At 39.3% G+C, this 24,782-nt stretch overlaps 1 protein-coding gene across 2 annotated transcripts in view; it reads right to left on the bottom strand.

The window, feature by feature from the left end:
* Positions 1–24,782, bottom strand: part of RXFP2 (relaxin/insulin like family peptide receptor 2) — a 61,194-nt gene that overhangs the window by 35,555 nt on the left and 857 nt on the right. For both annotated transcript variants that reach the window (XM_006085471.3, XM_006085472.3), the window contains exons 2-3: positions 5,101–5,247; positions 2,808–2,885 (exon numbers count right to left, since the gene is read on the bottom strand). In XM_006085471.3, the coding sequence (XP_006085533.1) occupies positions 2,808–2,885; positions 5,101–5,247 (225 nt within the window). The remainder of the gene's footprint in view (positions 1–2,807; positions 2,886–5,100; positions 5,248–24,782) is intronic.

Raw genomic sequence — 24,782 nt, 5'->3', positions numbered from 1 at the left:
TATGTTCTTCTCAATGAGGGACATTAGTATGTTTGAGTAAATCTTTAATGGGTATAATTGAGTCAATTCAATTTAATCAAGTGGCATAAAGAGGCAGCTCAATAAACACTTGTTGATTCAAATTAAATTCAAGTCTTTTCCCCCTTTAAACTCCTCTTAGAGAAGAGTTAGATGCAGGTTCTACAGTAGCCACCATCATGCCTATTAAAACCAACCAAGTCAGATATGCTCTCACCTGGGTTTTTTGTGTTTATTGCTATGAAGTTAAAGTGGAAGGTAAAGGGTATAGAGCAGCTACAAAGCCAAGAAAACTGAAGGGTCGTTTTTGGGAAGCATTTAGAAGGAAAAAACAGGCTTCAGAACTTGCTCTGAAGGAGCCTTCATAATCATTAAGACAATGACATAAAGGAGTGAGAACTCTATGGTGAAACCAGACCAAGTTGGCCCATGGGACAATCAATCACGTGTATGTGGTGGTGGGGGGGGGGAGGGTGGTCTGAGGAAGAACACCCATTTATGAAGCATTTGATTTTGCCTCTAATCCCATGGATATTTGTTTTGATGGAGCTAAGAAAGAGTTATTTTCAAAATTTAAGCTTTATTATTATTCATTTAAATCTGAGTATAAATTCTTTGTAATTGCTTGGCTTCTTTTAGACTACTTTTATCCAAACTCGATTTTAAAAATCAATTTTACTGACTTTTCATCAATTCAAGAAACTTGTGTTGAGTACCTACTTAATTCACAAGATGCCTTCTAGTGTATAAAGTTTTGGAAAATATTCTATATCATTTATAAGTTTATGGTAATTAGCTCAACTTCCCAAATACTACTTCAATGTCTATTGATATTGAGAATAGTGTTATTTACATTGAAAACTTGTGGTTGGACACCCTTGTTTACCAATAAAAGAATTCCGTATAGCCCAAGCTGGTCCTATTGCCTAAATCAGACTGTGAGCAGAACTTCCTCACCTGCAAGCTAACCTCACCCCCAGCTATGTGGAGTCTTCTGAAATGCTTCTTGCATCTCTCTACCTCACTCTTCCCAATGGTATTTTCTGGGTTCAGATTCTTAGTATTAGTCTGGAGCATTGCAAGAAACATAATAACCAGTATATCTGTCAGCATTCTTTCTCCTCAGGCAAGATTGACATTTGGATCAGATCACTGTCTGTTGTTGGGAGCTGTTCTGTGCACTTTAGGGTGTTCAGCAGTGTCTGTGGCCTCTGCCCACTAGATGCCAGTAGTAACCCACCTCCCTCCAGCTGTGACAACCCAAAATGTCTTCAAGCATTGTCAAATGTTCTGGGATGAGTGGTGGGAGGGGAGTTTCCCAAGTTGAGAATCACCATTCTAATCTAATCTCTACAATTCTGATGGGAACATCATTATCACAAATACTTCTTATTGTGAGCCTTTTCCTCTTCATAAAAGAAAATCAGGCTCAAAACTTGGGTGGTTGCCCACGTGTACAGAAGTGATCTCCACAAAGGGGTGTTTACAAAATGACCCATTGTGGTGCAGGGAGAAACTATCAAAATTTTCAGTTATATTTCTTTCTAATCTTTTAATTTACTCTTTTTAATTTCTAACTTGTATATATGATATATTTGTGTATAATAAAATATATGATAAGTGGTAATTATAACCTGGTATTACAAAGTGTATAACATACTGTTAGTGTTGTATTTTATTGTTCATACACCTACATAATTATGTCTATGTGTGTACCTATATCATGTATATTCTATATAATATAATATATTAGATTATTACACATATATGTAATACATGTGTATACATAGACACAATTTTGTCTATAACATAGAGGCCAAACTCCAAAGCATGCAGCCCAAATGCTTTATGGGCAGGCCCTATGCTTCCAGGTTGAGCTCCTGCTCTTCCCCCACCACACATCCAGCACCCTATGAAAGGCATTGAGAAGCATGCCCTGTACCTTCTCACCTCAGGATTTTGCTGATCTTTCTCTCCTGCTGACTCTGTTACCTCTTACCCTTCCCTCCATCCAATGACTTTCTAAGTTCATCTCAATGTCATCTTCTCTCTGGGTCTTTTCCCATCCATGGCAGAGCCATTATTTCTTCCAAGGGATTTCCATGGTCCCTTATGCAAACACCATTCCTCAAGTTTTTCACTAATACTGAACCATTCCTGCTTCTATAGGGACTTGTTTTTCCTGTTACAATATTAAGCATGTGTGAGCTAGGGCCACATCTTAGTGTTAGACCCTCAATTCCTACCATAAGAGCTGAAAAGTAGTTGGTATGAAGAAAGTAATTAAAGGGAGTAAGTTCTTTATTACTTATCATAATTAGTCCACACCTGTACATTCTTGCAATCAGAAACTAATACAATAATGAGCATGAATGAGCCCTGACCGGTTTGGCTCAGTGGATAGAGCGTCGGCCTGTGGACTGAAGGGTCCCGGGTTCGATTCAGGCCAGGGGCATGTACCTTGGCTGTGGGCACATCCCCAGTGGGAGGTGTGCAGGAGGCAGCTGATCAATGTTTCTCTCTCATCGATGTTTCTAACTCTCTATCCCTCTCCCTTCCTCTCTGTAAAAAAATCAATAAAATATATTTTAAAAAATAAATAATAATGAGCATGAATGGAGCATTTTGTATTTTTCTCTTTACTTTTTCAGTCCCCAGACACATAGTAGATATAGTGTGATCCTGAAACACATTAAACTGAAGTGGAAATATAAAGGGAATTGATCACCTTCCTCATATAAACCTATACACCTCAAAACATCCAGAGTCATTGAAGCAATGTCACTTACAGCACTCCTGGGTGAATGCCACTTTATCAGCATTTCCATGGATTGTGCCAAATATAGTTGCCCATCCACTAGTGTCCCCTGTAAAATGGTGATGAATATGTGTCAGTTATGCTGTAAATCAAATGTGAAAGTGCAAAACAAAAGTCTAATAATTTGATAATGAAATCAGTTAAAATTGCTTTAAAGAATAGAATGATAGCATTGAAGGTAAGAGAGAAAACACTAGGTAGACATCTAGAGTTTTTCTCTTTTTTGAAATTACAAATATTTCAAGTGTATGTATCATAAAATATATAATGGAAACATAGGGTATCCTTCAAAATGTATACACACGCTTTGAATAATTATAAAGGCAGTGTTTATTAAAATACATTTCTTTTTCAAGATTGTTATCAGCTGAGCATCCTGGACTTTGCTGTGTCCCTTCGATTGCTAGCTGGGCAGTGCCAACAAGTCGCAGCTCTGTGTGGTATAAAACACATGGGATTCTTTCAGATTCAGAAGATCTGGGTCTTTGTGTCTACTCTGTGACTAACTAGGCATGTCAGCCTCTCTTGACACAGTCTCTTTGAGAAGAAAATGCACAGGTTATATTAGACAATATATATAGTTTCAATATACAGGCTTAAAATGGCCTGTAAGACACTTCATGATCTGGCCTCTGCTTAATTCTTCACCCTCTATATTCTTGTTCACTCTGTGGAAGCCACACTGGCTTTTTTTTTGTACCATAAACACATTGTCTTATTTCATGCAACCTCAGGGCCCTTGCACTTGCTTATTCCTTTGCCTGGAACTTTGTTCCTCCAGAATACTTCATGGTTTCCCTCTTCATTTCATTCCCAATTCAAACGTCATCTCAGAGAGGCTTTCTCTGGCATGTCTTTGAAGTAGCCCTCCCTCCAAGTCACTTTCTAGCCCATTGTCCTGTTTTATATACTTCCTGGCACTATCACTCTGAAAGTATTTATTTATGTATAAGTTTATCCTTCTCCTTGTTCACATGGTCCACGTGAACTTTGCAAAGGCAAGATTATTGTCTCCCTTAAACCTGCTGGGTCCCAGTGATTCTGAGAGCACTTGGGACATAGTGGGCACTCAACATGGGTCTGTTAAATAAATTCTCTGGGCAGCCCCATTCATATTGCACCAATTACAAAGCCATAACAAGGTAGTTATAGAAAGGCATTTAAAATTAAAATATGTGTATCCAAGTAGAATTTAAAATATAATTTTTATCAAATATAATGCTTTGTAATACTGTGTTTCTATTTTAAACAACCTCTGTATATGAAAGTTCAGATAATTATCTATATATATATAAAAAGCCAGCGACCAGAATGCCTTAACAACCAGAACAACCAGTTGCTATGACACCCACAGCGGCCAGCGAACTGGCCTGATCAGGGGGTGGGGTCGGCTGGCCAACCTCCCTCGGCCCCTCCCCCCAGAAGGCCCCACCCCTAATCGGCCCGCCCCAATCTGTCCCAATTGGGGCTGGGCCGGCTGGACTCCACCCATGCACGAATTCATGCACTAGGCCTCTAGTCCTATATAATAAAAGGGTAATATGCGAATAGACCAAACAGCAGAACAACCAAAGAACCAATCAAAGCGTAATATGCTAATGATATGCTAAGTATGCTCAACCACTTGCTATGACGTGAGCTGACCACCAGGGGGCAGATACTCTGACCGGTAGGTTAGCTTGCTGCTGGGGTCTGGCCGATCGGGACTGAGCCAGATGGGCCGGACACACCCTGGAGCCCTCCCGAGGTCCCTCCCCTGCCCAATTGTGCACTGGTGAGGTCCCTCAGCCTGGCCTGCACCCTCTCACAATCTGGGATCCCTAAGGGGATGTTGGAGAGCCAGTTTCAGCCCGATCCCGCAGGCAACTCTTCTTGGGAGGGCGCTAGACACAGGGCTCATGCTGGCGAGTGCTTCTGCAGCAGCGCGAGCCTCTCCTGATCAGGAATGATTGGGCACGAGCCCGCGGCAGGCACAGTGGGGCTGGGATGAGCGGAAGTGGCAGGTAGGAGCTGAAGGAGGCATTGGACTGTGGGTTTTGACCCAATCCCTGCAGGCCACCCAGAGGGACCTGACCCATGCACGAATTCGTGCACCAGGCCTCTAGTCATAAATAAATTTGGGAGCTATTATTTGTGTTACAAAGGGTTTCCCAATAGAATAACAAACCATGTTTTCCACTTCATTATAATTATTATCTGATTAACCCACAGTTTGGGGGTTCACAAAATGGGGTACACATATGGAGCTGAGCGGGAGTCCTCACCACAGTTCTCCTCATCAGCACCATTCCCACAATCGTTCACACCATCGCAATGAAAAGCACGCGGCAAGCACTTGGTCAGATTCCCACAGGGGAAATATCCTTTTTGGCACAAAGGAGTGATTACACTGTCTTCAGTCAGTGCAAAATCTGTGTGAAAGAGAGGACACAAATCTTATGTAATAGCAAGAAAGCATTAATATGTCCAAACTCTTTTCATGTTGCCCCATTTAATTTTCACAAAACCCTATGAGTTGAGTTTGTCTGGTGTTATTCATAATGCACAATTTCTATGAACAATTGCAATCATATCTAACATCAGCTACACCAAGAATGGAATCAAGGCTTATTTTGAAGTCACTTCAGGAAGTCTGAGTAACCAATACCGAAGCAATTGTCCTACTTTTGTAGAAAATCAAATCCACTCCTAGAAACAGAAAGGCTAGACTGTGAGCTCACAGGATCAAATTGCTGGATTTATTTACTCTTTAATCTTTTACAAGAAGGATTTGAAGTGACTTGTAACAAAAAATACATATGCAAAAGACAGTGTAAGTATAACTTAGAAATCCAGAATAACATTTGAATAAGGAGATAATAGTAAGTAACAATATCTCATTGAGCTCACTGTGTGCTAGGTGGTTGGCACAGTGGTTTATCTCAGTTATTCTTGAGATAAATATACATATGTTTGAGGGGTAAATACAGTCATCCATCTGGGAAGTCACAAAGGGCAGATTTGAGTCATCCCCCTGACTCCACAGGGCCATCTTAATCACTGTGCTATGAGAAGATCAATTGAATAAGGAACCTACATTTCAAGAAGCATAAGTCCCCTATGAGAATGAACTAAAAATCATCTTCTTGGGCAGGGAACATAAGAGAAGATGAATGAAAGTTGTACAACTGCTACATTAAATGAAGAAACCCAGAAAGGAAAGATAACATTTACAGAGTTAACTATTTCTGACCATAAGATGACCAAGAAATTCCAGAAACTTAGATGTAAGAGACATTCTTGCAATTTTGAAAGAGTACTTTTCCAGGAAGTAAAGAGATGTGTTCTTTATACATATTCTGGTAGAATGGTGGAAGTCATGTATTTTTTAAAATGAGTACAACATGAAACTTCACAAAATTGATTTAGAAGAGTGTAGACTCAGGCATGGCTACAGTTCAGTATGACTAATGGAAAGGAGAGAGGGGTGTTGGCAAAGTGTCTCTAGCCACAACATTGAAGTTTGGCATCATGGCCAGGAATTTCCTTGGATTGGTGTGACAATGTTTTTAATATGGCAGAAGGACAGAGAACAAACCTTTGTGAAGCATCATCTACTTTGTGGCGGGTGTCTCCTAATTATTTCATTTAATAGCAACTTGGTGTGATTGGTGTTAATATCTACATGTAAAGATGAAGAAATGAAGACTGAAAACATGAAAGCACTTCGACTCTGGATCTTAGGAAAATGCCTTTGTGAGAGCTGGGCCCTCTAAGACATGCTGCCTCGTAGCAAGGTGTTCTCCCAGCAGAATGATCACCAAGTTCTCCTAAAGTATGTGAAGGCTGCTGGCCCTCATTGTTTAAGAAATAGTGCCTTTGTTTTAGGGCAGGAGTTTGATTTTCAGCACTAAAGCTATGTGTGAGTTACAAGTTAATGTTAACCTTTTAGTGATATCGTTAGAGAATGAGTGGAGTATTGGATTACTTGAGTTTTAGTCCTTTAGGCAGCAAAGGCATAGAAGAGGAGAATCTGGCCCTCTCTTGGGAGCGGCCAGATGTAACAGTGCACATTCTCCCCAGAAGCTGTGGGTCTTCCCTGAGTGGAGAGCATGGCTCTCAAATGCTTTCCTGAAATCTCTGGACTTTTGTTCTTACAAAAGAAAAATCTATTTTCTCCACTATTGCTGCAGTGGTGGATGAATGATTTACTATCAGCAAATAGGCCCAGGACCAGTCAGATCTGACTATTTTAGGAAAACTTTTTCTGCTTCGGGGTTGGCTTGTGAAGTTGCTTCCCATGGGGACATGTATACTGAGTCATGGATTTTTAAATCTCTTAACTTATTTCTTATAAAGATTTCTGTAGAAAGCAGATTTATGAAAACTAGTAGTCCTCCTATGTTTGGAATGTGTGTGAGTGAGGGTCAATATATTTTAGTGTAGCAGCTTTGACATTTTTTAAGATAGTAATTCACAGTTAGAAATAAACTTTGTATCACATATAAATTTTACACACAGACTGTAAATAAAATTTATTGAAATATTACTTGTTTTTACTTTGTGGGATGTACTCTGATCATTGTTATTCTATCTTATTCACTTGAAAAGGGATTGCAAGCTTCAAAATTGATCTTATGATCCATCCACTAATAGGATGCTACCCAATATTTATGATTTCACTCATATGTGAGATATAAAACAGAAAGCAACAAACTAATAAACAAAACAAATAGAAACAGACAAAAATATGGAGGTTATCAGAAGGGGGGAAGGGGAAGGTGGAAGAGGATAAACGGTTCAAATATATGGTGATGGAGAAGACTAGACTTTGGGAATTGAACACATCATGCAATATACAGATGATGTATTATAGAATTGTGCACTTGAAACATATATTTGTATTAACCAATTTCATCCCAATAAATTTAATAAAATTAAAATAAATAAAAATATTGATTAGCAATAAAGTGCTCTGGAGACCATCAGACCTACCTGGATGAGCATTCTCTCAGCCACTCACTAGCTGTGTAAATTTTGAGCAAGCTACTTAAGCTCTTTAATCTTGAGTTTTCTTTCATTTAAAATAAAGTTGATGATATTCCCCCAATGGGTGTGTTTCAGGAGTGAGACAAGTTAATGCTTGTAAAGTACTGGATAGTGCCGGACCCATGGGGATCCATCGGTTAATGTTGGCATACAGGCAAGTTCAACACAAGGTAAGAAATCAGGACTTTAATAAGGAAGCTCTAGTACCAAGTGTAAGCTTGCTGTACCTTAGCATTGCATGATTTTTTTATGTGACTTCCATGAAAGAAAAAATAGGGACTAGCATAAAGCTTCCTTTACTTCTTTATACTATTATATTTTAAAAACCACATGACATATGCAGTTTATATCTTAGGCAGCCTCAAATCTCTTTTGAAAGCTAATGGGGGAATTGTAAATGATAAATAAGCAATGAAAATACCTTCATAACCTATAAAATACTAATAATATTTTCTGAATGATCTAGAGGAGGTGATTAAATATTTGATTAAATACAATTTTGAAGTAGAAAGCTGAGGCTGGGTAAAATATTTTGAAGGGCTTAGATTATGCTCCCTTATGGGGTTACCATAAAGATAACCTTGAGTCCTTTGAAGGCTGGACCCAAATAAATATCTACTTCACAGACTCAGACTCCCTTAGAGGGAGACAAACAATTAGCTGTCACAGACAGGAGGGATAGAGACTATTTTCTTCTTCCAGAAAATTTGGGTTACATGTAGCTAGTATGGGTGAGGGAAAAGGAGGGGAAGGGCTGACCATGTACAAACAGAAATGGTTGATTGCATTTCTCCTAACTCCCCACCTTTCACCTGAGAATGTCTTCCTGAGGCATCTCAAGGTATAAATTTTATGATAGGAAAATAAAGAAATGCAATCTATTCCCTACTCTCTGCCCTTTGTATCCTAAATCCATCTTGTTCTATTTAGTGCCTGGTACTTACTTTATGCTCAGTAATGATTTTAATGAATAAGTGAATGAATAAATGAATGGGTTGGTTGGGAATAAACGAGAAATTGAAGAAAGCCCCTTTCAAGATGTAAACTTCCCAAAGTTGGAGCTCAGGGGCTAGGATCTCTGAGAAGAGCAGCAGCACCACTCAGAATAGTTCTGACATGACACCAAGGTGAATCCAGCTCGTTTGCTGAGTCCACCTGCCAGAAGCTCTCCTACTTCTGGGAAGATTATTAGTGTGATTAAAAGCTGACCTTTGCAGGTAGATGATTTAATGTTTATTTGAAGGAAACTAGTAAAGTGTTCCTTAGAAGCTTTTATGTTGATGCCAACAATGGCCGGCAGGACCGGAGTGAGAGGGGGAGTGTGTGGACATGCACGTGTGTGTGTGTGTGTGTGTGTGTGTGTGTGTGTGTTAGGGACAGTCCGATGGTGTGCGCTCCCCTGGACAAAGAGCGGCATCTACCTCCACAGCCATTCCCTGGGCATGTCTCTGGCTTGAAGACAACCATCTTGAAGAGTTTATAAGGTCCTCTTTGGGAGGAGGCTGCAGGGAGCAGCAGCAGCTAGGCACCCAGAGTTGCCACCACCCGGACTCACTGAAGCCTGGGCCCGAACCCACGTGCACCCTGCCCTGGGCCGAGTACCTTCCAAGAACACAAACCAGGACTATGCGCCTAAGTAGACACCGGTGGGACCTCTTCACGACTGCCACTGACACAGCAGGGCTATCACCCCTGCTGTAGACTTATCCACCACCACTGCTACTGTGCTGCCACCACTGCCTTAGAGCCCTGCTGTTCGTATCCACTGCCAGAGCTCAGGGGCAAGAACTGCACTGAAGGCCAGAGAGATAGATATAGCCTCCCCCACCCTGTACCTACTAGAACTGAGGACCTGAGGAGACTGAAGAGACTGCAGATCCGTGGGTGAGATGGGAGTGCCTGGGACGGAGAGATGTGGCCCCAAGGGCACTGGCTGTGGAGACTGCAGAATGGGTACAGCCGTGGAAGCCTGGTGTGAAGTCCCTGGATAGAGTAGCACTAGCACCCTGCCATTGTGCAGTGTGGGAAGTTCCTCCTGAGCAGTGGGAAGGACCATGCACCAGCGCTTAGGGCGAGCCTACACTGGAGGGGTCTGAAGGACAAGCCCAATATTGAATCTGGGGGACCCTTCATTTCTTGGAGGAACTCGTGCTGGTGAGCAGAAAGGGGGATGAACAGTATGACCAGGAAGAGGATCAGCCCTGCCTACCTAGAACACAGGGAAGGTGCCCTCATTCCCACCAGCAAAACAGCTGCTTCTGACCTGACCTGTGATGACCTGAGGCAAGGGCAAACAGCCCTGGGTTGGAAATCCGTGCCTCTGCAGGTGGCAGAGAGGAGGTGCCAACAAACCAGGCTGAGCTGAGATCTTGAAAGAGAGGAAGCCCCCCCACCCCAACAGCCAAGACCATGATACTCCCGCAGAGCCCAGTTCTGTGGGGGAAGGGAGAACAACTCAAAATGCAAAATTAGGGTGTGAGACTAGAGGCAGACCCAGCCTCTGGGATAAGAAGTCCCTGCTCACTGGACTACTAGGGGCTTCAACACATCGGACCTCAATCAGGTTGCCCAGGGCCAGAAAAAGACAGTGGCTCACATTAGCCTGCAACAGAGAAGTTTCCAGGAGGCCCAGGATAGACTCACCAATGGACTAGAGTCAACAACATCAGAGCAAAATCAAATAAGATTTACAAATAGCATACTCAAAGTTTTTTGAGTGTGTGAGTGTGTGTTTAAATTTATTTTTATTGATTTTAGAGAGGGAGAGGGAGATAGAAACATCAACGATGAGAGAGAATCATTGATCAGCTACCTCCTGCACACCTCACAATGGAAATCAAGCTGGCAACCCGGGCACGTACACTGACTGGGAATAGAACCATGACCTCCTGGTTCATAGGTTGATGCCCAACCACTGAGCAATGCTAGCCAGGCTGCTTTTGTTTCATGTGTGTGTGTGTGTTTGTGAGTGTTTTTTGTTTGTTTGTTTTTCTTTCTATAGTAGTTCTTTTAGCTTCCTTCTTATTTCCATATTGCCATTTTTTCTTCTTCTTCTTTCTCACATTTTCTTTATATCCAATATAAGTCTTTGGTCTCGTGTCTTTTAGTATTCTTTTTAGTTTTTCTTTGCTTTCTCTTCTTTTTCCTTCTTAGTCTTCCCTGTTGTTGTTGTTGCTTTGTATAGCTTGATTTTTTGTGGTGTTTTTGGTTTCGTCCTGCTGTGTTTTGTTCTGTTCTGTCAGCACCTGTATAACAGCTGACATGATGAGGTTGGGATTGAGCCCCACTGTCAGCAATTCAGAGGGGAGACCCCTCCCACAAATTTACCATTGAAACAACAACAAAAAATAAGTTACCTACAAATAAACTTAACTAAGCAAGGAGTTAAAAAACCTGTACTTGAAAAACGATAGGACATTCAAAAAGAAACAGAGGAAGATACAAACAAATGGAAAGGTATACCAGGTTCATGGATTGGAATAATTAACATCATTAAAATGTTCAGATTACCCAAAGCAATCTATATAGTCAAAGCAATTCCTATTAAAATAGCAAAGGCATACTTCACAAAACTAGAACAAATACTCCAAAAATGTATATGGAACCATAAAATACCCTGAATAGCCTCAGCAATCTTGAGAAAAAAGAAAAATGTTGGAGGGATCACAATACTGGATATCAAACTATATTACAAAGCCATTATAATCTAAACAGCCTGGTACTGTCACAAGAACAGGCATATAGACCAATGGAACAGAATAGAGAACACAGAAATTGACACACACCATTGTGGCCAATTAATATTTGACAAAGGAGGCAAGAACATACAATGGAGTCAAGACAGTTTTTTCAACAAATGGTGTTGGTAAAACTGGACAGACACATACAAAAAGATTAAACTAGACCACCAATTTACACCATACCAGGAATAAACTCAAAATGGATAAAAGACTTAATGTAAGCCATGAAACCATAAAATTCCTAGGAGAAAACATAGGCAGTAACATCTTATGTAGCAGAATTTTTGCTGATACAACTCCCAAGGTAAGAGAAACAAAGGAAAAAATAAACAAATGGGACTACATAAAAATAAAAAGCTTCTGCACAGCAAAATAAACCACCATCAAAATGAAAAGGGAATGCACTGTATAGCAGAACATATTTGCCAAGGATACATCTGATACGGTGTTAATCTCCAAAATATATAATCTACTCATACAACTCAACAAAAGGAATACAAACAATCCAATTGAAAAATGGGCAGGGGACATGAATAGACACTTCTCCAAAGAAGACATACACATGGCCAAGAGACATATGAAAAAATGCTCAAAGTCACTAATCATCAGAGAAATGAAAATTAAAACCACAATGAGATATCATCTCACACCTGTCAGATGGCTGTCATCAATAAGTCAACAAACAACCTGTACTGGCAAGGATGTGGAGAAATGGAATTACTAGTTCACTGCTGCTGGGAATTTGGACACTGTAAAGAACACTATGAGCCCTAACCAGTTTGGCTCAGTGGATAGAGCATCGGCCTGTAGACTCAAGGGTCCAAGTCACTAATCATCAGAGAAATGAAAATTAAAACCACAATGAGATATCATCTCACACCTGTCAGATGGCTGTCATCTCTCTCTCATCGATGTTTCTAACTCTCTATCCCTCTCTCTTCCTCTCTGTAAAAAATCAATAAAATATATTTACTATAAAGAACACTATGGAGTATCCTCAAAAAATTAAAAATAGAACTTCCATTTGACCCAGCAATCCCACTTCTTGGAATATATTCTAAAAACCACGGAACACCAATCAGAAAGAATATATGCATCCCTACGTTCATAGCAGCATTATTTACAATAGCTGAGATTTAGAAACAGCCCAAGTGCCCATCAGTTGATGAATGGATAATAAAACCGAGGGACATTTACACAATGGCATATTATACAGCTGTAAAAAAAGATGGATCTCTTTCCCTTTTGGGACAGCATGGTTGGACTATTATGCTAAGTGACATAAGACAATCTGAGAAAGACAAACATCACATGATCTCACTTATTTGTGGATTGTAAAGAACAAAATGAATTGACCAACAAAATAAGACCAGAATCATGAGGCATAGAACAGACTGACATACTTCAATGTTGGGGTGGGGGCATGAGGAAAGAGAAACCAAATAATGTAATATACTTATATGCATAGCCCATGGACATGGAATAGGGTAGTGAAGACCTGGTGGTTGGGGAGGGGTTGAGTAGGAGGTAAAGGGGAAAAAATGGGAGACATCTATAATACTGCCAACAATAAAAAATCACTAACAGGGAAAAACAAGGGTGATTATAAAACTGTACTAATTCCTAAACAAATGATCTCTTGTCTGAGAAATAAAATTAAGTATAGTTATAGAAAAAACAAAACAACAACAAAAAATAAGCTTTTATGTTAAGGTGCGTGGAGAGAAGTTAGCCTGTCAGTCATTGTTTTTAAACTTAGAAATTTTCTGCTTTTCTGCTTTTGTTTGGTCCTTCCTGCCCTGACAGGGTTGTGTGGCCTTATCAACCCAAATGTATAGGATTCAGATTCAGTTCCAAGCACATATTTCCTTCACCTCCTTCTCATTTCAAAGACTCCTGTCTTGACTGAATTTCTCTAAGCCCCACTTTCTGTCCTGTTCTTCTGAAACAAAGTGACCACCTCTGGCTGGTTAAGGTCCCTCAGGATCCTACTCACAGATTTACTGCAGAAACAATCACCCCATCTCCCTCCTCAGATGGCTGACTGATCTTTGAACAGTCAGATTTGGGGAAATGATGTCTAATTTTGTGGTACAGAGTATAGGCTTAATACATGTTGATTTAAATTAGGGGAGAAAATAGAATTTCAAATTGTCAATATCACCCTCACCAGGGATGGATTTCAGCTCCATGTACCCCTTGATTGGGTGTTGTTACCTAGGTCACAAACTAAATGTCATGGTCCCTGGTGGGTTCTAAAGTATATATAAAGGCACAAGAAAGTCTTATCTTCTAAAAAGATCTCTTCTATGACCAGGAAACTGCTTAACTTCATCTTTAGAGATATGTTCTTTTAGATTAAAATCCTTTTTATAGTATTTAAATACCTCTCTTGTTCTGCATGAGTTTGAGAGATTGTCTTCTTCTTAAAACCTTCCTGAGCACAGTGAGCTCAGAGAATGAATGCTCTGGTAGGTGAAGGAAGAATAACTTGGAAAGGGTGAAGCCTAATGGAACTCTGGCACAGGAAATGTAGGGAGGGGAGAAGGTGGTACCTTTTTTCCCTTTGCTTCCCTCTCTCTCCTAATTCCTCTCTGATTCATTAACTGCTCTGTCTCAAGGGGCTTTCTCTGGCTATTCTTCTCCTTGATTGTAGTTCTTGCAAATTCTAGTCCCATTGACTTCCAAATTAACCTGCCTGCATGTGAACTGGGAAGGATGCACCTCTTACAAGTGTGGGCACCACTCACAGAGACTACTGATGAAGAGCTGTGCAGAAGCCACACTGTCCCAGGCTGAGGCTCTACACCCTTCCTTCATGATGCATAAAGGATGAAGGTCACCTTTCCTGCCTGCAGAGAAGCCTTCCATTTGTATTCTATAGAATTCCATTTAATCTCATTTTCTCAGAATCCCTCTCCATTAATCATTTCCTTTATCTCTTATATTTTCAAAATCCTTGTCCCTCCACTGGTTTTTCTATTAACAGTAATCTTATTCAATCAGCTTACATCTTCAAAACAAACCAATCAACCAAGCAACCAATCAACCCAAATCCTATATCCACACTAAAGCTAAAACACACTTTTCCCTTTAAAATTAAATTATCAGAAAAAAATCGTACAAGCCAGTGTCTCCAGTCCTCATCACGCTTTCTTTCTTAAATTCACAGCATTCATTTTTGGCCTTGCTGCTCCACTAAAATTATTTAACTAGAGTCACTAATATCTTCTTTGTCACTAGATGCAATAGGCATTTTAAAGTCTCTACTTAGTTCTTTGCAGCATTTGAATCAGCAAACCTGTCTGCAGGTTGAAACCTATTTGTTCCTTGGCTTTGTGAAATCTCACTGCCCTGGTTTACTTCATCCTTCTCCATATTTTCTAAAGGTCCCTCTTCTGCTTATCTCCTTAGTGCACTGCTTATTTTTCTCTATCATTACCCTGAATGTAATCCATATACATAAGGTCAAAGGTTTCCTAGACCAGTCAAATCAAGTAAAGAATTTAGAGGGACTGCAAAAAGTTGCTAATATTTTAGACTATCAAATAAGAACATTATAAATCTTAAATTACCATGTATTATGATAATGATTTATTAGAAAAAAGAGTCTTTACTTGTTAAAAATTAGAGAGAGCATATCCACAGAAGAAAACACAATCCTTTGAAATGAATACAGTTATCTCTATGAAAAATTCACTTATTTGTGTTCATGGGCTGGTGAAACTTTTCTTCCTGACAGCCTGTTTGGAACTGTGCGAGAAAATTGGACCTGGAAATGTTACCAGAATTCCTTAGGGCGGTTAGTCCTCTGTTCTGTAACTCACAAATATTTTTTCCCACTTTGTCACTTGTCTTTAACTTTGCTTATGACAGGGGCTCCAGAGATGAAACCATCAGACCCTTTAAAATAACTATGCAGCCCTAACCGGTTTGGCTCAGTGGATAGAGCATCGGCCTGTGGAATCAAGGGTCCCAGGTTCTATTCCGGTCAAGGGCATGTACCTTGGTTGCGGGCACATCCCCAGTGAGGAGTGTGCAGGAGGCAGCTGATCGATGTTTCTCTCTCATCGATGTTTCTAACTCTCTATCCCTCTCCCTTCCTCTCTGTAAAAAATCAATAAAATACATATTTAAAAAAATAAAATAACTATGCAAACTAAAAATAGAAGGTAATTTATTTGATTTAATTAAGGATATCTATAAAACCTCATAGCATATAATGCACTTGATGGTGAATTTTTTAAGGCTTTCCCTTTGAGATCGGGAACAGCTCACCAATGCCACTACTATCGCACATGTTCAACATTCTACTTGGAGAACTGAGCAAACACAGTAAGGCAAGGCAAGTCAATTAATGGTATAAATATTGGAAGAGAAGAAATAAAACTATAAATGTTCATGAATGATATGATTGTGACATAAAAATCCAAAATAATAAGTTTTGACCAGGGCTGGGGATCGAGCCTGTAACTGAGGTACACACCCCTGACTGGAATCGAACTCAGGACCCTTCAGTCCACAGGCCAACACTCTATCCACTGAACCAAACCAACTAGGGCTTATGTTGACATTTTTTTCTTGAAGCTATCTACCATGGGAGATAGTTTCTTAAAATCCAGGTAGACTCCATGTAGGTTGCGGTAAGGTGGCCCACATTGGCTTATCATACTGTATGCTCTATCTCTACAGGTAATTTTCTCATGCATTACTCTTTGCAAAACTTGCAATTCACACAAACGATGCATAAAAGCCATAGCATCCACATAATCCTGTTCTCTTAGGGAGGGCAACTTATATCTCTAGTAGATAATTTTTAGCTGTATTTATTGCAGTAAGAGTAGCATTTTTAAGTGGGAAACAGAAAACAGCTTCTGGTCAAGATGGCAGCCTAGGTAAATGTGGTACTGCATCTTCCCACAACGATATCACAATTCAACTAAACTACAGAACCATCATTCAGAACTACCTGATATCTAGCTGAACAACAACAAAAAATCCTAAAACTAAGGATATTAAGAAGAAACCCATTGAGACTGGTAGGATAGGTGGAGACACAGACCAGGATGATCCAAAACCCATATGTGGTAGATAAAAATCAGGAGGAATATCTCAGTTGTGGAGTTCCCCCTGATGAGCAAGGGTATCAGCCCCACACATCAAGCCCCCAGCCCGGGGTTCCAGGACCAGGAAGACAAGTCCCATAACTTCTGGCTTTAAAAACCATCAAGGATTGTGGCTGAGTAAGACCGAGAGCAGATGGAGTCCCAGGCAATTCCTCTTAAAGGGCCTGCACATGTACTTACTTGGACTCAATCCCTCTGAACTTAAGCACTGAAACAGCAGCTCAAAAGGCACCAGGAACATATGGGGAGGAACAGAAGTGTCTGACATTAGGGTCAGAGCTGGAGGGACAAGTTTCTGCCAGACAAAAGTGCTGGCAGAGGGCATTGTTCCTTTTCTGAGCCCTCTCCCCACAAAGCCAGAAGGCAGGTGCCATATCTGAGTCTTCATCAATAAGGCTATCATTATTAACCCACCTTGGTGATTCCCTGAGACCCTGCCCCACCAACTTTTGGGGCTATCCAAGCCATTTCTAGTGACATTTCCATACAAATGGCCTCTCTTGCCTCATGCTTCAGACTTTCATAAAATATCTCAAAGAAGCAGTATCTGGACTCAGTGTGCTCCATACTTCTTGTTAAGTGTCCCCAAACCAGGCATTAGTGGCAGCCAGCCTTGGTTCACAGTTTGGCCTCTCCTAGGTAACTTCAAATCCAGCACAAGTAGCAATCATCTGCAGATCACTCTGTCACTCATGCCAAGTGGCCCCGGACAGAACACAGGCAGTGGCTGACATTGGCCTGTACCTCTTAGAGCCAGAACACCCAGTGGATAGCTTCAAACTATGTCAAAGTACCATCCAACCACCTCCATAATTGACACATTCAAGGGCAGAACTCAACGGGCACCAGAGCCTCACTGAAGTAAGTCCTGCTCCATAGGTTGGGCCCCTGCACAGCTGATCCTCCACGGTGGTCATAGCCGGTCTTTGCAATGGATTGACTCAACTATAACAGGAGGGTGTACACAGCCAACACAGGCATGTGCATCTGGAGTGCCTAGCTCAGGTAAATTGAGAGACTATGCCATAGGACCCTACAGGACATCTACTACTTTAGTCCACTCTACCAAGCCCAGGAGACACAAAAGCTCTACCTAATACATAGAAACAAACACAAGGAGGCTGCCAAAATGAGGAGACAAAGAAATATGTCCCAAATGAAAGAACAGAACAAAACAGTAAAAGAAAACCAAATGGAGATAAGTGACCTACTAAGTGCAGAGTTCAAAACACTGGTTATAAGGATGCTCAATGAATTTAGGGGCAGAGTAGATGAACTTAGAGAGCACTTCAACAGCCTAAAAAAGGACATGGAGCCTGGTCAGCATGGCTCAGTGGTTGAGGGTCTACATATGAACCAGGAGGTCAAGATTTGATTCCAGATCAGGGCATATGCCAGGTTGTGGGCTCAGTCTCCAGTGTGGGACATGCAGGAGGCCACTGATCAATGACTCACTCTCATCATTGATGTTTCTATCTCTCTCCCCATTTCCCTTCCTCTGAAATCAATAAAAAATATATATTTTTTAAAAGGACATGGAAACCATAAAAAAGAACCAGTCAAAAATGAAGGATACACTAACTGAAATGAAGAATAATTTACAAGGAATCAACAGTAGAGCAGATAAAGCTGAGGTTCAAAATAATGATTTGGAATATAAGGAAGCAAAAAACACCCAATCAGAACAATGAGAAGAAAAACAATCCAAAAAAATAAGGACAGTGTAAGGAGCCTCTGAGACAACTTCAAGTGTATCATTCAAATCATGGAGGTACCAGAAGGAGAAGAAAGAGAGCAAGAAATTGAAAACCTATCTGAATAAATAATGATGGAAAACTTCCCTAACCTGGGGAAGGAAATAAACATGCAAGTCCAGGAAGTATAAAGTTCCAAACAAGATGAATCTAAAGAGGCACACACCAAAACACATCATAATTAAAATACAAAAGGTTAAAGACAAAGAGAGAATCTTAAAGGCAGCAAGAGAATAACAGTTAGTTACCTACAAGTGAGCAGAGTTCAAAACACTGGTTATAAGCATGCTCAATAAATTTAGGGGAAGAGTAGATGACTTGTCAACTGATTTCTCAACAGATACATTTCAGTCCAGAAGGGATGGCAAGAAACATTCAAAGTGATGAAAATCAAGAACCTACAATCAAGATTATTCTACCCAGCAATGCTATCATTTAGAATTGAAGGACAGATAAAGGGCTTCCCAGACAACAAAAATCTAAAGAAGTTCACCACCACCAAACCAATATTACATGAAATGTTAAATGGTCTTTTTTAAGAAGAAAAGATAAATAATATGAATAATAAAATGGCAATAGATACATACCTATCAATAATTTAATCTAAAAAAATAAATAAATGAACAAGCAGAACAGAAACAGACTCATAGATACAGAGAAAATTTTGATGGTTACCAGATGGGAGAGGGGATGATGAGGAGTTGGGTGAAAAAGGTGAAGGGATTAAGAAGTACAAATTGGTAGTAACAGAATAATCATGGGAATAAAGTACAGCATAGGGAATATAGTCAACAATATTCTCATAACTAATTATTGTTCAGATGGGTACAAGATTAATGGGATGATCACTTAATAAATTACATAATGTCTAATCAGTTGGGTGTACACCTGAAACCAATATAATGTATGTTAATTGTGATTAAAAAATAAAAATGATGCCCGGCAGGTGTGGTTCAATGGTTGAGTGTCCATCTATGAACCAGGAGGTCACAGTTCAATTCCTCATCAGGCCACATGCCCAGGTTTCGGGCTTGATCTCTAATAGGGGGAGTGGAGGAGGCAGCCAATCAATGATTCTCTCTCATCATTGATGTTTCTATCTCTCTCTTCCTCCCCATTCCTCTCTGAAATCAGTAAAAATATTTTTAAAAAATTATTTAAAAAAATCATAAAGAAATTGCTTTGGAATAAGGTTTCTTAATAGCATTCAGCCTGGATTATTATTATTTTCCTGTCCATGAGCAAGTTTACATAAAGACTAACTTATCTCACCTTCTGACAGAATTTGAGGCTTTTGAAGGAATACTTTTGCAGTGGACTTCAAAGGCAGAATGAAAGAGGATCAATATTTTATTAACTTGTATTTTGTGAATTTACATATAAAGAAATTAAGAATAGAAATATCTACAACAATAGGTATATTATGTTTTGCCTATGTGGTTAGGACAGAAAATCTCAGGCAAGTTGTGAATAAGAAAGACACAGAAAAAGAGTGGGGAGAGGAAGAGAGAACCCTGAGTTATCACTCTTATCCTGCTATAGGCAAATGACTAGTCCAGTGTCCACTGGCTGGACCATAATTTGAACAAAATAGTGGATAATGAAAACCAGGTGATAAATGAGAAAGATTATCTTGCTCCAAATCCAAGAGACTCTTCCTCAGCCACTGTGTCATAGGTTTACTAATTTTTTTCTTATTTCTTAAGGAGGGAGTAGTAATTAATATCAAGTCTACTTTATAGTTAAGCTGTATATTAATTATACTTTTTTGAATTATATTCTTTATCAAGAGGCTATATACTGATTATCTGACAATGTAGCTTCAGCAATTTCCTTGCTAAATTAATTTGTCCCCAAATAAAAAAAAGTTTTCAGGTAGAATTAATGTGTTAAATAATCCAGGTGAACTTAATTAGCAATTCGGGTACACATGAAGAGTTCAACAAGGAATTGGCATCTCTTATAGAAGAGAAGCCTAGTATACTCTACCAATACCAGTGTTTGCAGTGGTGTGATCCATGGGACAGGTTCATCAGGTTGCCTGGGGTGCAGAATCCCACAGCTCACCTTGGGGACTGAGGTCCTAGAATCTGTTTTTTTAACATCACCACAGTGGTTCTCAGAAACTCAACAATTGCACAAATATGCTGGCTAAGGTTGAGAGATTATTTGTTACACCGAAGGCCAAAGGCTGGTAAGGATCAGGGATATGACTTGAACACATGTCTGCTAGCCCCTAAATGGAGCTTCCTTGCCACTCCACTGCCTCTCCTGTCCTAACTCCTTATACTTGCACAGCTCTTTACTTCACAGTCCCAGATCTCTGATGTGTGTGGCCTCTCATGTTCAGTCTCAGATCAAGCAAAAGCTGAAGAATAAAATCTACCTTCTGAGCTTTTGGGTCAAGATGATCTATTGTGAGCAAATCCTGAATATGTTCCCTACAACATAGCTGCTCCATAGACACAGGAAAGATTGACATGTGTTTTCATTAAAACATTCAGCTCACAGATGGGAGAACTCTCCACAGAACATTAATACAGGAAAAGCCATTGATGTGACAGGAGCTAAACCATTTGTTGGCAGAAAGCTGACACTGGATAAGCACAGAGAGCTAGCTTTTGGCCTATTTGAGAAAGGGACTGAGTGCAGCCTCACCACAGAGGCTGGCACAGACAGGAAGTTATGTGCAGGGAATTACCCCTGACAGTGAGTGGGGATGAAGGAGCTCTGCCTGACACCAAGACTGAGATTTGAATGTTGCCCTTGCCCATGGCCAGCAGGACTACAGATTGGGCAAGAGCTTTGGAATTGGATCACCACAATGTAAAATCCCTGAGATGCTAATATAAACTAAAGACTCAGATCTGAAGACTCCAATGGACTTTGTTGAGGCAATTAAGAGACCACTCACATAGAGACGTGTGTGGGAGAAAAATCCCTCCAACTTCATGAAAGTGTCCAGGGCTCTACCTAAGAAAGAATTGATCCCTGAGGAACCAAGAAATGACAGTGCTTTCAAAAGCAGTTAAAAATATGGATGGTTAAATCCTCAAAGAAATAATGGAAGGAAGAATATCATTAAGTAAGAATCGAAGTTTATAAAGCCAGACCAACTTTAAATTCTGTTGAAATTATGGGAATGAAATTTTTAAAAATTTTATAGATTAAATAAAAATAAACTGGAATCTGAGAAAGGGAGAATTAGTTAAATTTATCCTTTCCTTATCAAACATATATTCTATTTACACAGAACTTTTCTGGGCAAAGAAAATAGCCATACAGAACTGGTGAGAAATGTTTATTGGAGGTTTAATTTTTTTTCCTGTACATACTGAACAACTGGAAGTATAGGGCTGAGAAATAGGTGAATGTGAATAAAGTATGGAAGAGAGAGTTATATTTTATTTTCAGATAATTGTGCCTCTGATTCCACTATTATTTCTCTTGTAAAAGAAGCAGATTCATTTTGCCTGATAAATGTTAGTTTCATGTTTAACAAATAAGTAAGCCAAATTGTTTTTGATTCTCAAATGTATGTATATGTAAGTCTAAAAACTCAGTGCATTTATCCTAATATATAAAAAGTCAGGGGCCATCACGACCAAAACAACCAGATGAACGACCAAACAGCAGGCTGTGTGGGGCGATTACGCCAGCAGGGGGGGTTAGTGAGGAATGTCCAAATGAGTGGACAACAGGCTGCATGGGGTGACCAGGTGGGCAGGGGGGGGGGGCAGTTGGGGGCAACCAGGCTGGCAGGGGGGGCAGTGAGGGGCAACCAGGCTGGCAGAGGGGCAGTTAGGGGCAACCAGGCTGGCAGAGGGGGGAAGTTGGGGGCAACCAGGCCAGCAGGGGAAAGTTAGGGGTGATCAGGCCATCAGGCAGAGGCGGGTAGGGGTGATTAGGCTGGTGGGGGGGGGGGGAAGTTAGGGGCAATCAGGTGGGCAGGCAGGCAGGTGAGCAGTTAGGAGCCAGTGGTACCAGATTGTGAGAGGGATGTCCGACTGCAAGTTTAGGCCAGGATCGGGCCTAAACTGGCAGTCAGACATCCCCCGAGGGGTCCCAGATTAGAGAGGGTGCAGGCTGGGCTGAGGGGACCCACCCCTCATGCATGAATTTTGTGCACCTGACCTCTAGTAATTATATAACTTTGTACACAAAAACTAGTCTTAGTTGAATTTTATTCAGGTTGCAATTTTTTAGAATAAAAATATGATATTTCAATATCAGTTTATTTGAAAGCAGTATCCCAATTTTGTCTCTAAAATTCAGATGACAGCCAATTTTGTCACTTCAAGTGAGAGTCCTTAAACTCTGTTATTACATATGGTCATATTTTTTCACAATAAGATGAACAAACAAATAAATATCTGTCGCAAGACTTGGTTAGTTAGTGCTTACCAGAGGACATATCTTCATAGCTTTAACTTCCGAGTGGTGTGTCCTCTCCTGCCTCACAGCAAGCTCCATGCAGCCCTCAAGCAGGACAGTTTCTTTTTCATTAGTGCTGCTGCTTCAGCCTCTCAGTATGACTGGTTGGCGATATAATTTATTTTCACAGCTATCAGCAGCATGAATGCAATTGTGTGAAATTAAAATTTAGTTGGAAAACCTTTTATCAAGTTCTGGAGTGGAGGTTTGAACTAGTCCATTAGGGGGCAGTCACATACTGCTCACTTCAAAATGCTGCTCAGGACTTCTTTGAAGACTGCATTTTTCAAGGTTAGCAAATTATTTGAATAAGTAACAGTTGGTAGTTACCAAGTAATGTTCTCCATACTTCATGCTTTAATTTCCCATATAAGCTCATGTTTTTGATTTGTAATATTGCCCATAATTAGTCCACACCAAAATGTTATTTTTGGTGGTAGCTTGCAGCTGGTTAGCAAGCATACCCAATGAATAAATTGACAATAAAGTACATGTTAGAAAACGATAAGATATTTTATCTTTACTTATCAGTTAGTGTCTATAGCTTAAGATAGTTGGTATTGTTTATTTTTTAGGCCCTCAAGGGTAATCAAGGCCAGAAGGATGGGGGTGGGGGAAAAAATCATATAATTTCTACCTTTTCCTTTTGTTTAGATCTAGTCTAAAAATCTATCAGAAATATTTATTTAAATGTAGCTTACATAAATTTAAAATACTTTTATTTTTTATTAAGTAGTTTTACTGCCCATAATTTTATTTTGAGAAAGTAAAAAGTTTTGCTGATTATATATCAAATTACTACTGTATTTATATAAGGAGGAGAGAGATATCAAAGCATTGGTTAATATGCCTTGGAAATAAATAATTTTAAATATAAAGGTTTAAGTTAGCAGTCAAAAGTAATGTAAAATTAGAAAGTAAAATTTTCCAGGGGATTACAATTAATCAATACTTATCAGTTTGGTAGTATGAATCTGAAATATGACATTTACTTAGATATTAAAAATATCTGTTTAAAATTTCTTTTCCTCTTTTTTTTTTAAAGAACACAGTGTGATAAATCTTAAGACATTATTTTAGTAATAGATGTCTTCATCTCATAAAGACTTTGTACTTCTAAGCAAAATCAGTTAGATACTTTACCAGAAGTAATAGCAGTATTATAGTAAAACTGGTTAACTATAGTTAATTCCTGTACTTTAAATAATTTTTTAAGGGCACAGATAACCTCTACAAAGTGTGTTGAATTCAAGAACTACTTTTTAACTGTTTATTCTTAAAAAATCATAAAAAATTGAATATTATAAATGTGCATAGGACATGAACTTCTGAGGAAAGACCTTAATTCAAAGAAATAGACAGCTTTCTACAACTGTATTTTATACAAAATGAGTTCATATATTTTTTTCTCCTTAGATAACACAAGTTTTCATGGAATAGAGATGAAAACATAAAACAAAAATTGTGCTAAGTGTATTAAAATAATTTGAAACAAAGTTTTAGTATTTCAAATTCAAGCTAAAACTTAAATGTTTTATTAGTTGGAAGTTCTCAAATAATTTCTCATAGATACTGTATTTTATTTCAAGATTAATAATATTCAATTGAATTCATTTACTAAAATTGAATATTTTAAAAAACCTAAAACAAATTTCTCAGAAAATAAAAATAATTTCAAATTCTAACTTGTATTCTTTTTATAAAAAGTCTTAATGAAATTATAAACTTAAATAGATTTTGGAATAGTAAAAATAAATCCAATATGCATTGAGTATGATGAACAGATTATGTATTTACAAGTGTACAAGCTCATAACAAAACAAGTTTACATATATATATATATATATATATATATATATATATA

The sequence above is a fragment of the Myotis lucifugus genome, unplaced genomic scaffold (genome assembly GCF_000147115.1).
Source record: "Myotis lucifugus unplaced genomic scaffold, Myoluc2.0 scaffold_19, whole genome shotgun sequence".
Lineage (NCBI taxonomy): Eukaryota > Metazoa > Chordata > Mammalia > Chiroptera > Vespertilionidae > Myotis > Myotis lucifugus.
Note: the sequence above shows the minus strand (reverse complement) of the source record. Positions and strands in the feature narration are given on the sequence as shown.